Source organism: Symphalangus syndactylus, chromosome 19 (assembly GCF_028878055.3).
Source record: "Symphalangus syndactylus isolate Jambi chromosome 19, NHGRI_mSymSyn1-v2.1_pri, whole genome shotgun sequence".
NCBI classification, from domain to species: Eukaryota; Metazoa; Chordata; class Mammalia; order Primates; family Hylobatidae; genus Symphalangus; species Symphalangus syndactylus.
This window is the reverse complement of record NC_072434.2, coordinates 91,132,629-91,149,034: the sequence shown is the minus strand read 5'-3', so window position 1 is coordinate 91,149,034 and position 16,406 is coordinate 91,132,629. Positions and strand designations below refer to the sequence as shown.

General features: G+C 41.2%; 1 protein-coding gene across 1 annotated transcript in view; it reads right to left on the bottom strand.

Moving 5' to 3' along the window:
* SCCPDH (saccharopine dehydrogenase (putative)) overlaps window positions 1-16,406 on the bottom strand; it is a 48,485-nt gene that overhangs the window by 1,222 nt on the left and 30,857 nt on the right. Inside the window, exons 6-11 of the mRNA XM_055234691.2 lie at window positions 8,134-8,264; window positions 7,418-7,535; window positions 6,488-6,607; window positions 6,337-6,393; window positions 2,275-2,386; window positions 465-546 (exon numbers count right to left, since the gene is read on the bottom strand). Coding sequence (XP_055090666.2) covers window positions 465-546; window positions 2,275-2,386; window positions 6,337-6,393; window positions 6,488-6,607; window positions 7,418-7,535; window positions 8,134-8,264 — 620 coding nt within the window. The remainder of the gene's footprint in view (window positions 1-464; window positions 547-2,274; window positions 2,387-6,336; window positions 6,394-6,487; window positions 6,608-7,417; window positions 7,536-8,133; window positions 8,265-16,406) is intronic.

Genomic DNA, 16,406 nt, shown 5'->3' with positions numbered 1-16,406 from the left:
AAAAGCTGGCCTGGTTTTCGGGTGACAGCTAAATGCTCCAGTAAGACAGTACGTCTGATAATCATCCAGCCAGGATCCCATGGTTCCATTTATGCTGGTGTCAGTCAGGGTTACCACTGCCAGCTGGTAGAGTTCGGCACTGACGGAGGCTCCTAGTAATACTACTTAACAACAGGGACCGTTTTTGAGTGGCTGACTCTGGACTTGAGCTATCTTTATCAAGAGCTGAAGTTAACTTATGGCTCCCCAGCTTTTCTGTCACCTCTCATTCACCTCCACAGGTGTTCCTCCGAGACCAGCTCTGGGTGTCCTTCTCACGGTTTTTATTTACCTATATTTCTGAAGCAAAGGAACTGAACTATAAATGCTTACATGCAAACCCAAAGCCTGAAAATCAAATCAAAATAAGCTAAAATATAACACAGATAAAAAAGATCTCCTAACTGTAAGAAAACCAAACTTACGCCTTAGGCAGATCGGAAACATCGTTTAGAAGAGTCATGGCTGCCTGAACCATAGCTCTGGGGGTAGCCACATAGCCAGCCTCTGCAGAAAACAGTTGATCAAGGAAAAAGAAAGCATTCGTGAAGTATCCATTCAACAACATCAAAAATCCAATGGTAGATTTTATATCTAAGTGTGCAGATTTTTTTTCAATAGATACTCTGGTCACTTAACAAAAATAACATATCGAAAGTATTTATTAAGTGTTACGAACTGTAGTAAGTACTTTAGATCTATTAAACTCATTTAATTTTCATAACAATTATTTAAGGTCAATATTACTTTTATCCCATAGAGAGAGAGGTTAAATGACTTGCCCAAACTAACAGGTAGCGATTGAGCCAGAATCACACCCAGGCAGCTGGTTCCAGAGCCCACACTCCCACCCACTGCCCCGCACTGCTTCTTGACAATCATTGAAGCCAATAATCCTAGGTTTGTTGTTTCTCTATGAGTACACCGAGCCAATCCCTATCTGTATTCACACACTTCACATAAAAACAACAAAAAAACCCTCTCAATTTTTTCTTAAAGAAAAACGACTAAACATGAGTAAGTTAAAATAATGTTCATAAACAAATGGAACATTAGCATTTGTAATCCTGTCAAATAATGAAAACACAGTCAACTAAATTAAAATAATGTTCATAAACAAATGGAACATTAGCATTTGTAATCCTCTCAAATAATGAAAATACAGTCAACTTACCTTAAAAAGTCAGGTGGGAATTTGAGAAAAGGACAAGATGGAAACATACTCTCATCTGGCTTGATTAAAATCCCCCGTGGGCCAGGCATGGCAGTTCATGCCCATAACCCCAACCCTTTAGAAGGCTGAGGCAGGAGGACTGCCTGAGCGCAGCCTAGGCAACATAGTGAGACCCTGTCTCAATAAAAAATAATAGTCTGTGACCTATCAGGGCTGACAGTAATTATACCACAGTTCACGAGTGGAACTGTCTGTCTCTAACAGTAATTATACCACAGTTCACGAGTGGACCTGTCTGTCTCTGACAGTAATTATACCATATTTCACGAGTGGACCTGTCTGTCTCTGACAGTAATTATACCACAGTTCACGAGTGGACCTGTCTGTCTCTGACAGTAATTATACCACAGTTCACGAGTGGACCTGTCTAACAGTAATTATACCACAGTTCACGAGCGGACTTGTCTGTCTCTAACAGTAATTATACCACAGTTCACGAGTGGACCTGTCTGTCTCTTTCAATAATTATACCACAGTTCACGAGTGGACCTGTCTGTCTCTGCATAGTTCTCTAAAATATATAGCAAAAGTTCTTGAACGTTTTTGGGCAACATTCTTTTAACAACCTATCAGAAGCCATTCCCTTCCCTTGAAGAGTGCATGTGTGCATACACATTTTACAAACAATGTCAGGGTGTTCAGAGACTCTAAAGAAGTCCTAGATCACAGATTTGACTGATGTTATAATTACACTGCTTGCATATGAGACTCAAACAGGTAAATATTAACCAATCCCTTTTCCTATTAATAATAATTAAAATTTGCCATTCTGAATTACTGAATCATACTCCAAAAAAAGCCAGAGGGAAGGATGCACTAATAAAATTGGATTATATCAATAACTTCAATCTTCCTTTGACAGAATAATTTTAAGTTACTTAATTTGTACAAATGTATTTCTAAAACAATTAAGCTTTAAAAAGAATATATTGTAATGGCATTCTACTTTATAGCTTAAGAGTATAAAATTCCCAAGCATTCTTAAGTGATATGTGAAATACCTGGTCCTTTCACCTGAGTACAAATTTTGATATTTGGTTTGCTCTTATCAGTACCAATGCCTTGGCTGTATCCTTGACCAAAGAATGTCAATGTGAATGAGGCAGCATCAATCTGTGAAAGAGAAAGCAAAGGGTGCATTTCATAAATATGTCATTTCCTCCTGGAACATAGTAAAACTGACTATTCTATTTCAAGTGAGACATTTTCAATAGATGAAAACATTATTTTATCTGCCAGAATATCCTGTCATTATTCAAGCATGGAGCGAAAATTAATTCTTTGAAGCTGTAAGTTTTGAAGACTGGTGTGATGTTGGGGGGAAGGGGAGTGGTAAGAAATAGGGAGGAAATAAAGATGAACTGCAGATAGTTTTTATTGGGGGGCAGAGTATAGAAATCTGGTTTTAGACACCTATTTGAGGTGACAAGACAAAAACAGCCAGCAAGTAATGGACATGTGGGCCTGGGGTACAGGTATATAATTGTTCCACTTAAAGATGTAAAAATTTGACTCAAAAAATTAAGTTCTAGAGGACTTATTCTAGCATCTTTCACAATCACTAAATTTAGGAATGAAGTGATAAAGAATTCAATCATGATCAACACATTTTTATTAAGTATCAACTAAGGGTCAGATACCATGTGAGGCCCTGAGACATAAATATATGATCACTGCCTTTGCTGGAGCTTACGGTTTAGTAGGAGGGAAGTGGGAGAGAGAGATAAACAGATTAAATAACAATGAGACACGAACTAAAACATACAGGAATAGCTCAGAGGAGGGAGTTATTAAGCTACCGGGGCAGAGGGCAATGGTTCTAAACTGTATATATACACACACGCAAACACATTTTAATGGTTTTTTTAAAACCCCAAAAGTAGATGGACTCCAGAAAGCAGAACCCATTATTTAAAGGGAAGGAGGGATGCAGTAGCATAGCCTTTCCAGAACATGCAATTCAAGAGGTACAGACAAGGTCAGATACACATGCCACACTTGTCCCCTCTCCTGCTATGGCGCCCACACTAATGGGTTCTAATCCTCTCTCAGGCTACACACACTATCCAACCTAGCATAGTTTCTGGGTGGCTACTACCAATTAAACAAAGTTGGATGAAGAATGAAACCTATGTGCTATCCAGAACTAGATCATGAAGGGTCTAGGAAGGCCTCATATCTCTGAAGATGGACTTCCGGCCAGTTGTGCTCCAGGGGTGGGTACCAAAACCACTCAAATCTGGAACCTTCTTCCTTCCTCCACAGTAGTGATTCTCAACCCTGGCAGCACATTAGCATCACTGGGCAGATTTAGAAAGCCCCAGTGCCCAGGCTGCATTCCAGACCAACTGAACCAGAGTCTCTGGTCATCTGTGTTGGGTTCTCTTCCAAAGTTGGGAACCACTGCTCTATGCTTTCAGGCCCCACTCCAGACCTACCGAATCAGAATGTCCAGAAGCAGGACGAGGGCATGTGTCGGTGAAAAAAGCTCCCTAAGTGATTCTTTTTTTTTTTTTGGAGAAGGAGTCTCGCTCTGTCGCCCAGGCTGGAGTGCAGTGGTGTGATCTCGGCTCACTGCAAGCTCCACCTCCTGAGTTCAAGCAATTCTCCTGCCTCAGCCTCCTGAATAGCTGGGACTACAGGCATGCACCACCACGTCCAGCTAATTTCTGTATTTTTAGTAGAGATGAGGTTTCGCCGTGTTGGCCAGGCTGGTCCTGAACTCCTGACCTCAAGTGATCTGCCCGCCTCAGCCTCCCAAAGTGCTGGGATTATAGGTGTGAGCCACTGCGCCCGATCATGATTCTGATATATGAAATCTCAGTTAAGAATCACTGCCGAAGCAGTGGGTCAGGAACAGTTTATAAAGAAGGCAATGACAAGGTCAGATTTTCTGTCTTAGAAAGATCTCTTGGACAGCAGTGGGAAGACAGATTAGAAAGAAACCATAGGAAGGCTATGAAAAGTTCAAGCAAGAGATGGAAGCCTGCACTACCAACCACGAGACGGAAGCCTGCACTATCCGCAAAGTAAAACGGCAGCCCAAAGAATAACAGAAAATGTTTTCAAGTCCTTTTGTTCATTTTTGAATTGGGTTGTTTTTTCTTATTCAGTTCTAGTTCTCTATATTTTCTGGATATGAATCTTCTGTCAAATATATGATTTGAAAATATTTTCTCCAAAGAAGATATACAAATGGCCAATAATTGCAAATGAAAAGATGTTCAACACTAATAATCATCAGGTAAATGCAAATCAAAAATACAATGAGACACCACCTCACGGCCATTACAGAAAATAACAGATGTCAGTGAGGATGCGGAGAAACTGGATCTCTTGTATACTGCTGGTGGGAAGGTAAAACGGTGCAGCAGCTCTGCAGAACAGTTTAGTGGTTCCTCAAGAAGTTAAATATATAATTTACATACAGTCTAGCATTCCATTTCTGAGTATATGCCCAAAAGAATTTAAAGCAGAGTCTTGAAGAGGTATCTGTACACCCATGTTTGCAGCAGCATAACTGGCAATAGCCAAAAGCTGGAGGCAACCCATGTGTTCAGTGATGAATGAATGTATACACAAAATGTGATCCAGACAGGCAATAGACAATGGTTCACCCTTAAAAAGGAAAGAAATTCGAACATATGCTACGATATGGATGAACTTGAAGACCTTATGCTAAGTGAAATAAGCCAGTCACAAAAAGACAAAGACTGATTCCATTTACGTGAGGCACTTGGAGTCATCAAATTCATAGACAGAAAGTGGACTGTGGTTGCCAGAGGCTGGGGGAAGGTGGAAATGAGGAGTTACTGTTTAATGGGTGCAGAGTTTCAGTTCTGCAAGATGAAAAGTGTTCTGGACATGGATGGTGGTGATGGCTGCACAAAAATTGAATGTACTTAATACCACTCAACATTTTTAAATGGTTAAGATGGTAAATTTTATGTTTTGTGTATTTTACCACAATAAGAAGAAAAAAGAGGCCAGATGTGGTGGCTCACGCCTGTAATCCCAGCACTTTGGGAGGCTGAGGCGGGTGGATGACGAGGTCAGGAGTTCAAGACCAGCTTGGCCAACATGGTGAAACCATGTCTCTACTAAAAATACTAAAAAATTAGCCGGGTGTGATGGCGCATTCCTGCACGGTGCCTACATTAAGTGCACAGGCGCGGGGATTAGCCTTGTACAAGGGAATATATCATCCAGAGAGGAGGAAAGAAGGTCAGGATGGGAGCAATGATGATAGGTCTGAGGGTAGGAATTTGAGGGGATACAAAACAGTGCTCTCACTTATTTTAGTGAGGTAGGAGTTGGGATACTTTGCAGATAGGGAAGACAGCTGCAGTTGGGTAGATTTTGAAAAAAGCCACTGAGAGGAGATAAGAGGCAAGACTAATGGAAAGGAGAAGAATCCGCAAGTGATGCTCACACTCCACAGAGGGGGCGCGGGAACTTGCTGCTACCATCTGCTCAGCAGTGGGATTCCCCCCAGGAGTGCCTGGTGTCAAGGAGGTGAAAGCTAATGACCCAAGGCCTGAGCCAGGGTTGGGATCTGTAAGCCAAATGGTAGCAAATGAGGCAGTCCTATTGTTGGGGATACTGGACACACGGAAACTCGCTTGATCCCCCATCGGAATCCAGGGCATGTGGAAGAAGACGTGAAACTGGGGGCAGAGGAGGCACAAAGGAAAGCACAATAGAGGAGAAAAATGGAGGAGGAAGAATATTTGAGATTTCTGGAAGTGAAGGGAACACAATTTCTGGAGCTAAATGGCTGGGTTCTCATCCCAGCTGGGCCATGTACTAGCTGGAGAAACTTGGGCGAGTTTCTTAGCCTCTGTGTGCCTCAGTTCTCTGATGTGTAAAATGGAGATAATAATAACACCTACATTCAAGGGGTGTTTGAAAAGACTGAATAATCTAATTTACATAAAGAACTTAAAAGAGTGTCTGAAACGTAGTGCCCTGTCAAGTGTTAGATGATACCGTCATTGCACTGAGGAAAAGTAAAAACAAAGAAAAATATTATTTTAGTGTCTGAATACAAAAGAAAGGATTACCTGTTTTTGTGTTGGGCCTTGTTTTGAAAAATAGCCAAAGGAGAAGAACCATGGGAACTAAAGGGAAAAAAAAACTGTCAGTGATATTTTTTTAAAACCCATGGAAAATACTTCTAATAAAAATAATCTAATTTCATAAAATCTTACTTACTTTTATGAGAAGTTGCCTTCCAATTCCAAACCTCACAAAGAACAAAAAGAAAAGTCCTGCAAACATCAGCTTAATAAGAGAGGTGACGCCTCCCACAGTTACATACGCAGCATACTGAACCTAGATGATGTAGAATACAAAGTTAGAACATTACTCCCTACATTTTGGACCAAGTAAGAATGTTAGCTACTTGTACCTTTCTCTTCCATCACAAATGTGGAACAAAAGCAGTTTCCACTTTACAAATGCATTATGTTCTGAAATCTTGTTCAGAAACCAGACATTGGGAGCCTATTTTTTGTTTGTTTTGTCAGACCTGGTGAACAGGAAGTATGATAGTCTACTTTTTAAAGAAGATTGTTTATAAATAGTAATTAGCTTCCCCTACCTGGACACAGAAGTCTACATAACCCCTAATATACCTGAGCTTAGCAATTATACATTACAGAATGTAGACTCCTATGAGAAAATGCCCTCCACCTTTTAACTTGAAATACAATTTCCTCCTGAAGTCTCGGCAATGAAAGCAATTACTTTCCTCACCAAAAGCTGCAGGATGGAACTCCAGGCGTGGCAAGGAGAGAGGGGACACAAAGGGTTCCAGACATTTCCACAAGCAGAAGAGTTTCTAGCAACTGAAACGCTAAATGGATTCTGGGGTGCTTATGACAGCAGGATTTCCCGTATTGAATTTGCTGCTATTGTGTTACATTAAAAAGATATTCAGCAGCCAGATCTGAATCAAAAGACAAGGCTACAAAATACAGTGTTCTACCCTAATGATTCTGTATATTTCCAGAGGCTGAAACATGTATTATTTAGCTCTTCCTTTTTCTGCCTTACAAACAAAAATATCCCACACTGAATAGACAGGGAAACTGTAACACACACAGAATATTCTTTATTGATAAATAAACCATATATACTTACTGGTGATTCCTCTAAATTTTCATACAAGTAACGTTGAGTCCTCCTTACAACAGACACATCAGATCCCATAAAAGGAATGGAATAACCTTTGAGTTCCCGACAATAAGAAATTGGCCACCTGAAAGACAGACCTATGAATATTTTGCATTTCCTGCAATTACAACTTTGGCTGGTAAATGTCTGAATAAGCAAATCAGTGGCAGGGCATGGTGGCTCACGCCTGTAATCCCAGCACTTTGGGAGGCCGGGGCAGGAGGATCACTTAAGGCCAGGAGTTTGAGACCAGCCTGGGCAACAAAGAGAGACTCTGTCTCAAAAGAAAAAAAAAAACAGAAAGCTCCTTTCAACAGCCCAACCCTAAATTCTTACCTCTAAACTTCTCACATATGTCCTGCAGTATAAAACTAAACTAAAATAAATTTTTAAAAAAGAAAAAAGTTCTCACACAAAATTTAGTTGACAGTTAATTTCTATATTGATAGTGAAAAGTCATCATAAAATTTACTTATTTCCTAGGATTCAAATGTTTTATTATATATGAAGTACTTAAGCTTATGGTAATGTATTAATTATATCTTATTAATCTGTGAAAACAATTCTGAACTTACTACAAAATAGTCTCCAAGCTTTTCTTAGTAACATACTTTATTAATAGCCAACCCAAAAACAATATACTTAGACTAGATATATAACACATGGATTTTAAGTTAATATACCTTCTCTTCAACTTTGGACCAACGAGTGGGACAGGTTTCAGATTTGATGCATTTCGTAGTTTTCTCAAATTACTCTGATCTCCAAAACCATAAATTGCTGACTTCCAGGTACCATCATGAATGCTCAACCCCTAGTAAAATATTTCAAGAGTTAAAGAAACATGTCTTAAGGGATAGTTACTAAAATGTAAAGCCAAGTAACTTATCATTGTTACAAACAATATTTCACTTACATTTGGACAAGACATAATCCCTTATTTAATAATCTTGGGGTGAATTTTCATGACCAGCTAGGGAGCAGTCACATTCATTAGCTTGATCATACCCAATATTTACACCAAGAGAAGCCCTTTCTTCTCCCCTCCTATCATTCTTTATATTCTGTAATAAGTTATTTAGTTTTAGTCCATCAATTTTACTCAACTAGTTGACCATATTCCTTCAAGATCAGCCACTCTAATCCTTTTTTTTCTGCCGCATATGACCTGCAGGAATAGCCACCCTAATCCTCTCTCGATCCTACACAAATTCCTCAACATTTCCGGCTATGTCCGTGTGCACATTTATGCATACATACACTGTGTACTGTCCATCTCTCCATCCTGTTACACCTGGTTCCCCGTCTACCTCCAACACCTCTTACTCTAGCCCCAAGTTATAGATCTGTCTTCCTACAGAAGTCTTGGTAAAATAATTGTTTAAAAAATTTAAAGTTCACTAATAATGATTTGTATTTTAATTGCTTTCCTCAATCCCTTGATTTCTGTTTGGTATCACAGCCAGTACAGAGTCCTTAGTATTTGCTTGATCTTACTCAGACTCTCATTTATTCACTGATTTTTCATCCTTTCATGAGACTTTGGGCTGTCAGTGCCTTCCATTCTACCAATACTCTTTACAGCTTCCCCAACCCTTACCTCCAGCGCCACCGAGAAACGAGTGGCTGAGGCCCCAGGAGAGGACACGACCTCTGAATTTACTATCACGGTGCTGGCCCTTTTTTTTTTTGAGACAGAGTCTAACTCTTATCGCCCAGATGGGAGTGCAATGGCACGATCTCAGCTCACTGCAACCTCCGCCTCCTAGGTTCAAGCAATTCTCCTGTCTCAACCTCCCGAGTAGCTGGGATTACAGGTGGCCGCCACCACGCCTGGCTAATTTTTGTATTTTTAGTAAAGACGGGGTTTCACCATGCTGGCCAGGCTGGTCTCGAACTCCTGATCTCAGGCAAGCCGCCTGCCTCGGCCTCCCAAAGTGCTGGGATTGCAGGCGTGAGCCGCCGCACCCGGCCTAGCACTGACCTTTCTTTCCCAACCTCTAGGTGGGCCTTTTAATTCTCTAATACAGGAATAAACTTAATTTATTATATTGATTGTACATAATTGCATTATGTCCTTCCTTCTATGTTGTTTACATTGTTTAGGTGAACACAGTAATTCAGAAAGATTCAAAACTAATTCTGTCACAAGATTTTCAAAGAGGGATATCTGTGAGGCAGATATGAAGGTATCTTTCATTGTTAATAAGCAAAATAAGAGAAACAATAAAACCATCCAATGATTCAGGTTTTCCTATCTCAGCTTTGATGATACTGAAAAGCAGAGATACCAAATCTAACTTTCATTCTGGTACAGATTTATTTCTTCTGTTTTATTAAAACTACAACAGCACTAAAGTCTTAAAGGTTTGATTTGTTATCTACTCAATCTGAGCCTAGCCAAAAGGGCCTATGTGAATCTCTACAAATGTGAAGATTCCAAACACCAGGAGAAAACAGCTTTTTAAAAATCTAAAAATATTTTCTTATACAACTAAGCCATCAAAAAGGAAAAAATTACATTCAATTAAAAAAACTATTTGCCTTTCACAGAAAAATATACAGATGTACCTAATGCAATTTTATTAAATTGTATATTCATGTATGTTACGAAGCCAACGTACATGTAAACATCCAGGTCAAGAACTACAGGTAGCCAGCAACTAAGAAGGCCCTCCTTCCGTCCTGCCTTTACAGTAATCAAGAAAAAATCTTTTCTTTAGAGTTTAATCACCTAAGAATTCATCCCTAAACAGTACAATTAGTTTTGCCTGTTTCTAAGCTTTACAGAAATGCAATCAAGCAAGATTTATTACTGAGCGTTTGGCTTCTTATGCTCAAAATTGTGATGTCAGGATTTATCCTGTGTTGTAAATAACTCCTACACTGCACCTAGCCTTCTGACTTTCTTAACCATGTGTTTTGGGAAACATTCTCAATTTTAAAAGTACACAAGTGTATCACTTTTTCATTACATTTAATGCCTCTTTGTCTTTTTGTAAAAGCCATTCCCAACCGTGATGGCATCCATAATCCATCTAAACTTGATTTTTGTACAGGGTGCAAAAGTATGAATCCAATTCCATTTTTAATCCAAGTAGATACTCAATTGTCCCAGCATCATCTACTGAAAAGCCCCCTTGCTGTTCCTGCCATCTTGAAGCCTGGAGGCCTGCTGGGAGGAGGAATTCTAAACGACAAGTATGCCTGGAAAGCTGTGGTCCAAGGCCATTTTTGCCGTCAGCGGGATCTCCAGAACCAAAGGGAGGACACAGCTCTTCTTAAAACCGAAGGTATTTATGGCTGAGATAAAATGAGATTTGATTTGGGCAGGAGATGCGCTTATGTGTACAAAGAATAATACTGACTCCTGGCAGCAAACCAAACAAAACCAGAGTAACGTGGAGAAAGGTAACGCGTGCCCACGGAAGCAGTGGCACAATGTGTGCCTAATTCCAAAGCAGCCTTCCTGCTTAGGCCACCAGTCGTAGTGGCTCCGTGATGCTGTACTCCTCAAGGATATGAACTAGTGAAAAGTAAATAAATACCAATAAAAGTGGATTTGTAAAAAGAAAAGAAAAGTGGTAGGAAAAGCCCCTTTACCATATGTCAAGCGTTTACGCTGACTTAATAACAGGTCTTGACATCCAAGAGTGTCTTTCTGCCTTATTCTCTTTCAAGAATATCTTGCCTGTTCTCAGCCCTTTGAGTTTCCACATACATTTTAGAAACAGCTTGTCAAGATGCACATCAAAACAAAACAAACAAAAAAACCTGTTTGTGATTTTGATGGGAACTGTATGAGATTATAAACAAATTCGAAGAAAATTAACTACAAAATGGATTCATATTTTAATCCATGAATATGCTGGATCCTTCAATTTATGTCTTCTTTATGGTCCTTCAATAAAGGTTTACAGTTTTCTTCACAGAAATCTTGTACACTTTCTATTACTTACTCTTAGGTACTTGATTTATTTAATGCTATCATAAATGGTGTTTTTTACAAAAATAATCACCTTCTAACTGTAGCTGGCATACAGAAATACAGCTGATTTTTATATTAACTTCATATCCAGGAACAATAAAAACTATTGCGGAAATAAATGAAACAGAATAGAAAAATCAACAAAACTAAAAGTTGGTTCTTTGAAGAGGTCAACAAAACTGACACATTTTAGCTAGACAGACCAAAAAAAAGAGAAAGAAAACCTAAACTACTAAAATCAGCAATAAAAGAGGGAACATTATTACCAACCTTATAGAAATAAAAAGAAGTATAAAGGAATACTATGAACAAGTGTATGACAACAAATTAGATAACCTAGGTGAAACAGACACATTCCTAGAAGGACACTGTTATGGGCTGAATTGCATTCCCACCCAGAATCAGAACTTGATATGTTGAAGACCTAACCCCCAGCACCTCAGAATATGACCTTATTTGGAAAAGAGTTTTTCCAGCAGTTCGCAGAACTCTTCTATTAATGCTAATGTTATCTGTAGGTTCTTTTTAATTTTCTACATTCACAGTTATATCATCCATAGAAAACAGTTTTGTTTCTTCCTTTCTAACCTATTTGCAGCTCACTTCTGTCTTCCTGCGTTACTCCCCTGGCTAGGATCTGGCTGAAGTAATGATAGTGGGCATCTATGTCTTATTCCTGATGTCAGAGAGAAAGTTTTTAATGTTAAACACTGGGTATCACACTTCTTACAATTTTTGTTTGTTTGTTTTAAAGAGATGGGGTCTCTTGCTCTGGCATTCAGGCTGGAATATAGTGGTATGATCATAGCTTACTGCGGCCTTGAACTCCTGGGCTCAAGCTATCCCTGCCTCACCCTCCAAGTAGCTGAGACTACTGGTGCACACTACCACGCCCAGGTTGTTACAGCTTTTAAAAAAAAATAATATTCCCTTCTATTGTGAGTTTGCTATAAATTTTAATCGTGATTAGATACTACATTTTATCTACTTTTCCCTACTGACACGATCATATGATTTTCTAACTTTAGCCTGATAATGAGGTAAATTATAGAGATTATACAGTGTTAAACCTTGCAATCCTGCTCTAAAACCAACTTAGTCAAAATATATTATTCTGTGTATATATCGCTACTTTTAATTTACTAAATTTTGTTTAGGATTTTTACATCTACGTTGCTGTGAGACTAGACTGAACTTTTTCCATTATGGAATTGTTCTTGCAGGGTTTTGAAATCAAAGTTACGCTAGCCTTGTCCACTGAATTCACTTAACAAACAACTATTGAGATGCTATTATGTGACCAGCACTGTTCTAGATGTTCAGTGAATTAAATAGAGAAAGATTCCTCCTTTTGCGGTGCTCACATTTACAGAGAGTGATAAAGCCAACAGAAAATACAACACATAGAATTTAGAAGGTGGGAAGTACCACAGCAAAAAAGAAAAAGGACAGCAGATAAAATGAACGGGTAGTGCCAGGCAAGGGAGTTGGTTTGCAATTTCAAATAGGATGGTCAGGGCAGGCTTCAGTTAGGAAAGTGACATTTCAGAAAAGACTTGACGGAGCTGAGGGAGTTAGTCATGCAATATCTGGGAGAACTGTGTGCAGGCAAAGGAACAGCCAGTAAAAAAGCCCTAGGGCAGGAGTGTGCAGGTGTGTTCAAGGAGCGGAGCAGAAGTCAGTGTCAGTGGAGAACAAACAGGGGCAAAGTGTGGGAGAGAAGGCTGGAGAGGTAACTGGCGCCAGATCATTTACAACCATTCACACTACTAAGGACTAGGCTTTCTTTCTGAATGCAGCAATTCTGAACTGAGGAGTGACATGGTCTAGGTTATGTCTGAAAAGGATCACAGCGGCTGTTATGTTGAGCGTAGACTGTAGAATAGGTGGTAGCAAGGGAAGTGGTTAAAAAAAAAAAGGTCAGATTCTGACATATCTTAAGGTAGGGTTAACACATTTCCTGACAGGTCGCCCAGGCCTGGCACCAGACTGTTGTTCTGCAACTACTCCTTATCCTTTTTCTCTTAAGCTTTTTATTTATATATAAAAAATTGTAGCTCGGAGTGGTGGCGTGCACCTGTAATCTCAGCTACTCATGAGGCTGAGGCAGAGGTTGCAGTGAGCTGAGATCGTGCTACTGCACTCCAGCCTGGGCGACAGAGTGAGACCCCATCTCAAAAAAAAAAAAAAAAAAAAATTGAATCATAGACTGATTCTGATTACTCCTGTGAAAGGAAAATATCTTGGGCCCCAGAATCACTAAGGAAAACTCTAGCTGAAAATTGCTTAGGGCAAACCTGCCTCCCATTCTATTCAACTTCACCCCTCCGCTCACTGAGATAGATGCGTATCTGATTGCCTCCTTTGGAAAGGCTAATCAGAAACTTGAAAGAATGTAACTACTGTGTCTCACCTGTCTGTGACCTGGAAGCTCCCTCCCCACTTCCAGTCTTCCTGCCTTTGCTTCAAGTTGCCCCGCCTTTCCAGACCGAACCAATGTACTTCTTACATGTATTGATTAATGCCTCATGTCTCCCTAAAATGTATAAAACCAAGCTGTGTCCCAGCCACCTTGGGCACATGTCGTCACAACTTCCTGAGGCTGTGTCATGGGATGGGTGTGTCCTCAACCTTGGCAAAATAAACTTTTTTTTGAGAGGGAGTGTTGCTCTGCCACCCAGGCTGGAGTGCAGTAGCACGATCTCAGCTCACTGCAGTGTGTGCAGTGGTGTGATCTCAGCTCACTGCAGCCTCCGCCTCCCGGGTTCAAATGATTCTCCTGCCTCAGCCTCCAGACTAGCTGGGATTACAGGCGCCTGCCACCACGCCCGGCTAATTCTTTGTATTTTTAGTAGAGATGGGGTTCCACCATGTTGGCCACGTAGGATGTAATAAATTCCTCTTCAAAGGTTTCAGCCTGTAAACTGTTAAGTACAATGAGTTCTGAGATCCTCTCCAAGAACCAATGTATCAGTATGTTCCGCTCCCCTGTTCTTTGCTCTTTATTTTAAAAGTTTAACTCCCTCGTTCTTTACGTCTCCTTGCCCCTAGTTTCAGTAAATAACCCCCTCCTAGCCTCTATCACCTGCTCTGACCTTAGTCACCCTTGGTCACCTGCTCTGACCTTCGTCACTCCTGGTCACCTGCTCTGACTTTAGTCATCCTTGGTCACCTGCTCTGACCTTAGTCACTCCTGGTCACCTGCTCTGACTTTAGTCACCCTTGGTCACCTGCTCTGACTTTAGTCATCCTTGGTCATCTGCTCCGTTCTTAGTCACCCTGAGTCACCTGTTCTGTAACCATCCTTCCTGCCAAGCTACTCACCCCATCACTCTGGCTGGGACCCCTGCTCTCTTTAAAATAGCCAATCGGAATTAGCTTAGACTGTGTGGTCCAACCCTAGCCAACAGGGGAACGACGCAGCAGTAGGGGCTGCCTGTGTCAGGGATAAGAACCCCTTCCCCTCCCTTGTTCAGGTGTGCTCTTGCCATTGCTCCATCCACGAGACACACTCTTCCACAGAAGTAAAGTTGCCTTAAGGGAGGAGACAACCCCTCATACTGTCTTATGCCCAATTTCATCCTCCAAAGAAAGAAGAAAAACTAAAAGGCAGAAATGAAATCCACAGGCAGACAGCCCGGCACCGCGCCCTGGGCCTGGTAGTTAAAGATCGACCCCTGACCTAATCGGTTATTTGCATTAAAAAAGTACTGGGAAGGTCCCTGTCCTGTTCTGTTCCGTTCTAATTACCGGAGTATGCAGCCCACAGTCACGTACCCCCTGCCTGCTCAATGGATCACAACCCTCTCACTCGGACCCCCTTAGAGTTGTGAGCCCTTAAAAGGGACAGGAATTGCTCACTCGGGGAGCTCGGCTGCTGGAGACGTGAGTCTGGCCGTAGCTCCCGGCCGAATAAAGGCCTTCCTTCTTTAACTCGGTGTCTGAGGGGTTTTGTCTGCGGCTTGTCCTGCTACAGCCTTGCTGAAAAACTTTATGTTCGAGTGCTATTTCTTTTGCGGCACTGAAAATTTATTTCTAACAAATGTAGGGGCCCGCCTGGGATTCCCATTCTCCCTTGGGGAAGGGTCCGGTCCTCTCCCATGAGGAGGCATGCCCCACTGCCTTGTTGCAGTGGCCTCAGGGGTAAACCCGTGTGACAAATAAACCCGGACTCTCGGCAATGCAGAAAGAAACTGACCGGCGACCTGGGGAAAGGGATGCTCACATACCGCAGCGACCAGGTAACTCTGTGCACAGACCAAGGTAAGAAACGTCACAGGAGCAGCCAAGTATTTCCTTGGTGGTCCGGATATTCCGCGGGGGTTGAAAGTGTGTGCGAGTGCAAGGAGCCTCCAGCAGGTGGCGCTAAAGGATAGGCGAGTCATCTCTAAGATGAGCGCTTGGGCCTAACCAGACCCAACATGGGACCAAGAAGGACAAAGATAACAAGGATGTTCGCCTTGAGAGCCCCCTAGGTCTCATGTTAAAATACTATTAGGATAATGAAAGGACCAAAAACAAGAAAAAGCAGCTGCTGTCCCAGACCCTTCTCCTATCCCCACTGTCCCCCTCCTTATAACCCTGCCTCTTGGGAATTCTCCCAGGAGCCCACTCACCACGAGCCTAAGTACTCTTCCCTAAAAGGACTTCAACGTGAGATAGAGCAATGTAAAAAGGATATTCAGAATGTCCCTTTTCCCTCTTCTCGGGGGAAGAAAGAGCCATGATCCGCAGAACTGCTATGGGGGCCTTGCGACGTGAACACCCCTCTGGCCAAAACGTTCCTACAGTGGATCAAAAATTTCCCGCCCAAAACCTCAGGTGGGACAATAACAACGCAGCCCCTCAAGAAAATACGCAGGACCTTAGGGAACTGATAATAAAGGGGATTAAAGAATCAGTGTCGCAGAATCTTACCCGAACATTTTATATAAAGCAAGGGAAAGATGAAGCGCCTATAAATTTTTT